Genomic DNA, 8118 nt, shown 5'->3' with positions numbered 1-8118 from the left:
GAGGCCGTCCCCGCGGTACGCTGTCCGTGCGACCGGCACGAACGGTTGGAGCGAGGGTGTCCCGCGCGCGCTCGCACGCGCCGCTTCACCGGAGCGGTGTCCGCGGCTGCTGCGGCGCATCCCACCGGGCGGCCCCGCGCAGCGCGTGCCGTTGGTGTCGCTCCCGATAGAACGTGTGGAAGACAGCCGCCAGAAGTCGGGCGTCGAACGCTAGTCGGGTAAAGCAGCAGCCCGGGGAGCGTCCGGAGCAGGGCGTAAATAACGGAGTTAGACAGACGCACAAATGGTATTTGTTCACTCATATAAAAGAAAATCAAACAACTAATTCTAAACAGAATACTTTGGGCTTGTTCTTATGTGCGTTCAGTAAGCATAACCAACAGCAATAGGAAATTAATTTGCTGGTACCGCATTCCATTTAAAGTTGCTGAAGACGGAGGAGTGTAGTACACAAATACTGATTCCTCCAGGAATTAGCTGAATATGCTTTAAATGAGAGTGAGCTCATTTTTTGTTACATAGCAAGCATGAAGCTGCTGAGTAAGGCATCAGCTACAACAGCTCTGTAAGGGCTGAATAGATGGAGGCTGGACAAGTAAATTGTTCAGTAAGAGTACCTAAATTTATTCAGGGAGAGGAGGAATCCTCACAGGAAGATAATGGAAACTTAATCTTGAATACTTTTTCATAGTGTAAAATTTTTTTCATACTTGGACAAGATCCACATGTTATCTGTACCTACTTCAAATTTACCTGTAGGTTTTTTGGACATGCAATTGCTGCTACTATAATGTGGGTGTTCTGGAATATTCCTATCAGCTTGTACATTCTGTATTGTAACTTCTAGAGATCACTAGTCTGCAAAAAAACCCCAAGCAGTTATAATAAAACCTGTTTGATAAATTTGGAGTAACATGGGAACTAATTACCTAAGCACCAAAGAAATGGGCCCAATCCCACAAATTCCTCAGCTTTACTGTGTTATAAAAATTGGCTAAGTGTTTTCTTAGGCTAGGTTGGCATGTTCGCAATATTGCAAGAAGACACATTACTAGATACGCTTTTTCTTTATATATTTAATAAAGTTATATATCAACAACTTTTGGATTTGTACTTTTGTTTGAGTACTTATTGTTTTGGCAAAAGTGAAATATTAAATACTAGTACTAGACATGCATTCCTTTCATTCAAGCTTAAGAAAACATTTACAAAGTTGACAGATAACATTTATTAAAACGTTATACAAAAAAGGGGCATGGGACTCTTCTATAAGAAGAAAATATTGAACAGTAACATTAAATTAAAACCATGCTGTACAATTAGGACAGCAATATTTATAGACAAAACTATCCAACCTCTGCAATACAGGCATAACAGCTCACAAAATATCAAGATATGCAAATTTACTATTATAAATGACTTGTTTAGAATAAAAACTTATAGCTCATTGAGGAAGATTCACTTGACTTGCATAAACAGTTACATTTCCGGAAGAAATATGGAATCCCATGATTAATCAAAAAAAGGAGCAGCAATCGACAGACACAGGCTTCAAGCAAAAATCAGAACTTACAATTTAATCACATTAAAAATATACTATTTTGTTCTCCAGCATCTCCCCCTAGGGCACTGACAGTTCACAGCTTATAGCTACAGAAGCCTAGCTATCCAATGAAGCATTTAAATGACAAAAATCCAACTTTCCTTTGTTGTTTTAAGAAAGGTTCTAATTCTGTTAAAGCAAAATACTCAATATACTGCTGTAGGCTCTCATAATTCAGAGACAGGTCACCTTTCTGGCACCAACGCAAAAGTTGAGATTACAAGATTTGACACGCCTCCATTCTTTCAGGCTCAGTACTACAGGGACATCAGGTATTCTTTTTATAACGAGTAACCAAATAAATCAGCCTTTGATCATCTGCCTTGCTTTTGGTACAAGTTTCTCAACCTCATGAAAAAAGCTAAGACCAAAAATTGTACTGACAGTACCTTCTAGAGTCTACCTGCTCACCCATAAAACAAACACAGTTATGTTTAAAAAACAAACCAAAACAAAAAACCTCAACAGTGGTGTGTGAAATAGGAACCTTGTTCCTCAAAAGGATCAGATATACACCCAAGATCTTAATGCTGCTAACAGTTGAATTTTTCAGAATGTCAGTTACGCAGATTTCATGGTAATTAACATCTTAGTTACAAAATGGAATGGAAAGGAACTTAGCTGTAGTATCTTTAAGTGTTCTTACCACCGATAGGACAATGAATGGCTTCACAGTAGCAGGAAATTTGGAAAGGCTCCTGTGTGTACAATGATTCTGGTTTTCAGAAGACATTCATTTTACTACAGCCAACAGTGAGCAATATAAAAACACACAAATGTTTCTAAGCCATATCATTAAAGGTGAAGAAGCTTAAGGGAAGATTAATGAAATTTATCATATTACATATGCATTCCTATTTTTTTATACATATATGGATTGCATCCCTCCTCTCCACAAACAAGAAATAATTCCCTGTATCTTGAACAAGACCACTCCATTAGCAAAGATTAAAAGCCTGACAGAAGCTGCATCTGCATATCTTGGTTTACTATGTACAACTGTATTGGCCATAAATTGCAGGGTTTCAGTTGCAGGGGGCTGCAAGGGTGACATGCGGCAAGAGGTTGCCAATGCAACCCGTGCTAGTCAAAACAGGTTCTAGTCTGCACTGAAACTGATGTAAATGATCCATTGTGTGCCAAAACTTCAGCCAGAAGTGTGCACAGTGCCTCTGCTTAAACATATTTAAGAAAGAGTGGCAGCTGCTAGCAAGAGGTTCAGGGAGACACATAAGGAGAAGATACTCCTGAGGAAGAGACACATGCAGAGAAACTGCAGAGCTGCTCTTGGGAAAACACATGGAGAAGACACTGAAGACATGTATAGAGACATACTCACAGACGAACAGACTCCATGCCTGAGGAGATTCACTTTGGAGGGCACTTTGGCCCAAAGGCAAGCCATGCCAAAGCAGGTACTCCTCTGAAGCAACCGGGGCCTGTCCGAGACCCAAGCTGGAACAGGCGCATCCCTGAAAGGGACTACGGCCCTCTGTCACCATGAACAGTGACACTGACCAGCCCAGAGCAGCAGAGGACACCCACCCAAATGACAAGGGTCAGACAAGACAGTATGCATATGAGCCCAACCTCCTGTGTGATCTGTCACCTCACAACAAGAACAGGCACAGACTGAGGGCAACTCCCAGTGAAAACAAGGGAAACGGACTAGAAAGGCAGGGAGGAGAGGTGTTTGATTTAAGTTGAGCCTGAGGAAGGGGGAGTCAAGATGTTTCGTTAAGTGTTTAAGTAATTTTTTGTTATCTTTTTCCCTCCAATACCTGAATCAGTGATTAGAATTTTGTCAAAGGGCAATAAATTAAATTCAGGAAAAACACCACAAGCCAACTGTTTTGCCTGTGATAAGCAAAAGTAAGGATTTTAGACATGTATTGCAAGCTTCCCTTAAATCAACCCTTTCAACTAGATCTCATAACAATCATATCAGTATTTTCCTGGAATCAATTGGTTTCATGTAAATTAACATCAGAAAGCCAAGTGCTACAAAATTAGTGAAGCAACGTTTGTTGGATTTTCAAGACCATGTCATACTACGGGGTAAAACAGTAACAGGCAAATACTAAAAAGTTACTATTCATGCTAAGTCATTAAAAAAGGACACGGTTCTATAATATGATCTACGGGACCTGTTATAAAACCTTTAAAGTGTCTCTCGCAGTACATTTTATTTTAAAGCTTTATTTCAAAGTACTCTAACTGCAAATAGGAGTAATGTTTAACTTTGAAGTGTCCCATATAAAAGTCATTCCAAGCTGGTAAAAGAAACAGTTTTGCTGGCAGCTCTGTAGGATGGTCTGGGTTTAACAGAAATAATGTTTTGCTTTTTTCAGCCTGGTGTTTCTGACCAGCCTTTTTATGGTTAAATGGGAAGAGGTACCCTTAACCTTTTCATGCAACACTGAAGTGACAATTTGAAAGGGGTTGAGAACTAACGTAATATACAAGACCACTCTTGAAATGAGTATGAGAATACCTTCCCCCAAATGTGATGATGGTACTTGCAGAAATGACACCCTGTATGTAGTAAGGCCTTGGAGAATGGAAAAATAGGGCCACTGAGTGCAAGAACCCTTTCCTCTACACTCATGTAAACAGGCAAGCATTATAATATTATTTTTTTTTAATATTAAAAAAGACAGTGTTAGCAGTATGGAAACAAACCATAAAGGGAATATAATTTCTAAGTTTAAAAAACATACTTATAAAGTTTTATGGTTTGTTTTTTGTTTTTTTTTTAAATACAAAGTGCTTCTATACATTAAGCAGGTTACAGTGTTAGTGAGCAAATCCCTGTTTAGTTACCTTGATTACAAGGGTTATATATGGCCACCATGGTATATTGTAGAGTTCAATTAAGTGCTAAGAATAGGAACTCTGTGGTGCTGACCATTCAGGCCCATTGCCAGCAATGGGTTCATCATATTTGGGAATATCCATTTTAACAAAATTCCATATGAAAAATATCTGAAGCATCAGAAGATTAAGAATTAAGAGCCTCTTAAAAAAATTAAAGTTTGTAAGTAGAATGCCAGAAAAGAAGTTACAGTAATTACAGCCCACTGAGTAGTAAACCCCCAGCTTGTACCAGACATTCATGTTCAACATACAGTTTGGTTATATCGTAAGACAATTTGTAACTGGGAGTTCAAAAAAAGCATCTAAATAGTAATTATCTTTGTGTGTTTTTGCTTCACCATACAGGGTCATCTGTTTACGTATGTTATCCTGCATATTGCAGTATCTAATACATAAACTGGGGCCAGACAGGCTTAGGCCTTGGATGCTGGTTAACCTTTTCCCCCGTTACCAGCACCATATGTGGACACCACCTCTTTCTATTATAGTCTATGTATGCTCTAAAGGCTCCTTTCATTTTATAACATGTTTCAGTAAACTACGAAGAAGGGTTAATTGCTTTTGCATAGGGCTGCATTAAGCTTTCAACCCCAAAATCCTGTTGCCACCTTTACAATTGATGCATTCACTCTACCTGCAGAGCTGGCAGCATCTCTCAGAACTACACACACTCCTCTATCTATCTCCAAGAATGAGAGCTCAGGATATAAATCCTCATCCTAATGAGGCAGAAGTGCCACTTTCCCAGCAAAAATCCAGACTTCGACATGAGTATGGTACCATGTTCTGCAGTACCATTAATAGATCCAAATACCGTACTTACTACTTTTTTCCACAAGCAACTTAATTTGAAGAGGTAAACAACTCTGGCTGCTTGTGGTCACATGTAACCAGTCACAGTAGTTCAGTACCAAGAATCTGTATTATAGTTCTTACTATTCAAAGAGTAAAGAACTAAAAGTATAAATACCTGCCAACGACTAAATCACTTTCCTAAAGCAGGTTTCTAAAACTAGAAAGAAGTTCTCAAAGAAGTTTTTGTACCAATAAAAAGCCAATTCGTGAATCCAGAGTTTGGTACTTGCTACTGTAGTAAGCCACAAAAATCTGAACAGAAAACTACAGTTTAAATGTTTGATTATTTTGGATTAGTTTCAAATGTTACATCTTACTTTTTTTTTTTTTTTTTTTTTTAAAAAAAAGCCATACTTATTACACACTCTTCTAGAAGCTCTCACGATGTGGCAAGCAAAATCAAGTCAAGCCAAGAGTCATACAGTATTAGACCCTAGAGGAGCAAAGACAAATTATACTTAATACAGATTGAAATTTATATAGCGTTCAACTATATTTAAGTGCATTACAGACTCTAAATAGAAATCGTCACAAAGTTAGACAACATTTGTTTTACTGAAGATGGATAAAAAAATGGAAGACAGATAAAGGAAAGCCAAACCATCTTTAACACAGCCTTTCATTAAGCAATACAGCAAAGGCTATTTAATGATGTATACTATCTAATGATGCATGTTAAATATGTTGGCAGTCTCCAGTTTGAGGTGGAATCCTGTTTTTTTTCATCAAAATGTGAATTATATAACCTGGTTTGATCACCCTAGTTCTCTTTTTCATTAAATAGGGCTACTTGGAATACCTGCTTCGTGTAAGTATTTGCAGGATCTGGGTCAATTTAGAGCTGGGTTTTACTGTGAATTTAGAATACTTAGAAATAACAACAGGGCTTCTAAATACTGCTGTGATTACAATCAATGTCACAAAGACCTTACAGACCTCATTTTGCAAGCACATTTCAGATTAACCATTTGCACTTCACACATCGAACACCTGGAGTAACACTGTGGAAAATGAAATAAAAGCTTGGTCTGCTTACACCAGCATAATGATTAAAACTTGGTTTTTTGAGAATTTACAATAGCAAGTACCAGACATTATTTGCATAATTATTTTATTTTGCTCTACTAAACAAATGTGAGCACTAATGTCTTAGTTCATCTCAGTAGTACTCTGCTCTGTTTTAGAAGCTTGATATGACTTGGTACAAGAGGTCACATGCCGATGAAAACTGTCCCGCCACATAAATCTTTTCCCACAGATGTTACACTCATATGGTTTTATGCCTGTGTGAATTTTCATATGGCCTACAAGATGGTGTTTCATTTTGAATTTCTTACCACAGACACCACAGCCATAAGGTCGAAGACCAAGGTGCATACTCATATGCCGATCTCTCTGACTTTTGTGTGTAAAACTTTTACCACACTGACAAGGATACAGCTTATCAGCATGCGAGAATCCACTGAGGGACGTTTCTTCTTTAATTCCCGTAGCCATTTCAATGCCTTCACCATAGCCTGCTGCTATCATAAGATCCTGTCTGTGAGCACTTAAATTTCCATCTGCCCTTTCACCAGAAAATTCTTCCATAGAAGAGCCGTAGAAGTCAACTTGTTCATCATAATTACTTTCATCTGCCTGTTCATCAAATTCTGCTTCCATCTTTTTGTCACCTATATGAAAGTCTTCAACACCTGAAGACTGGATTGGATGATCTGCCTGAATGGCATTCATGGATTCAGAAACTTGGTGTTCATCGTAGGGATTATCAACACCTTCACAGTCTTGTTCAAATCTTTCTGGTTTCACATGGATCCACCGCTTGTGAGACATGATGCTGGGTTTGCTGTACATAGGTCTAGTATACTGATACTCTGCACTATCACTAGTTCCCTCTTCACCATCCTGACTTGTCATTCCAGTGCTAAGTCTGTCATGTTCTGTTGAAGAATTACTGGGAAGGTACTCATGTTCTGTCAGTTGACATGACAGTTCATCTTTAGAACTCTCTTCTTCATTTTCGCCATCCCTTAGTTCCTGCACTTTGTGGAATTCCGTCTGTCCTCCAGAGCCAAGTTCAAAGTTTTCAACAAGGCCATTGTAACTACTACTGCTCGGTGACTGATGATCACTGCCGTGGTTCATTTTCTGACAGAGAACTGTTGGGTTCCCCTCTAGCACTTCAGTGCATTTATCCACTACGTGCCACATCTGAAGGAAACTTGCTGCTGTCAAATAACTAACAATTTCTGGAGCAGGCATTACCAGCCGGCCTGTATAGGTAGACAGAAGAATGTTTTCAAATACTCTGGGATTCATCACATCAGGCAGGACTATTCGCCTGCTGTTTTTTAGGAGAACCTGATCACAGAAGTAAGGTGAACTAGCTGCAAGAACAGCTTTATGGGCTCTGAAGAGGTGGCCCTGAACTACAATGGACACATCACATAATTGTCCTTGCTGGCGTTGCTGGTTTAACTTCTGCAAAATGGTGCTAGAAAAATCTGGAAATTCCACTCGAAAAGAGCTTGACCCAGACTCCATTTCATTACAAATTTAGTGTTGTGCTGCAAGAAAAAAAAAAATAAAAAAATCAGAAAATCTGCTTAGTAAAGTATTGATCTTTCCCTTTCCTTCTACAATTTCTATATTTTCTTTAACAAGTAACACTTGAGCAGACTCATATGGAACTCGACCCAACATTTTTTGGAACCTATGCCACTGCTGTACTTCTATTTCTCCTACCCCACCTAATTTCTCTCTTTTCTGAAAGTTGTACTGAG

At 38.8% G+C, this 8118-nt stretch overlaps 1 protein-coding gene across 1 annotated transcript; it reads right to left on the bottom strand.

The window, feature by feature from the left end:
* Positions 1-6122: 6122 nt before the first annotated feature.
* ZBTB43 (zinc finger and BTB domain containing 43) lies at positions 6123-7879 on the bottom strand. Its single transcript, XM_009892293.1, has one exon. The coding sequence runs from the start codon at positions 7877-7879 to the stop codon at positions 6485-6487; it is 1395 nt and encodes a 464-aa protein (XP_009890595.1). The 3' UTR covers positions 6123-6484.
* Positions 7880-8118: the final 239 nt, after the last annotated feature.

This window comes from Charadrius vociferus, unplaced genomic scaffold (assembly GCF_000708025.1).
Source record: "Charadrius vociferus isolate BGI_N301 unplaced genomic scaffold, ASM70802v2 scaffold549, whole genome shotgun sequence".
NCBI lineage: Eukaryota > Metazoa > Chordata > Aves > Charadriiformes > Charadriidae > Charadrius > Charadrius vociferus.
The sequence above is the reverse complement of the archived record's forward strand: the minus strand, read 5'-3'. Positions and strand labels throughout refer to the sequence as shown.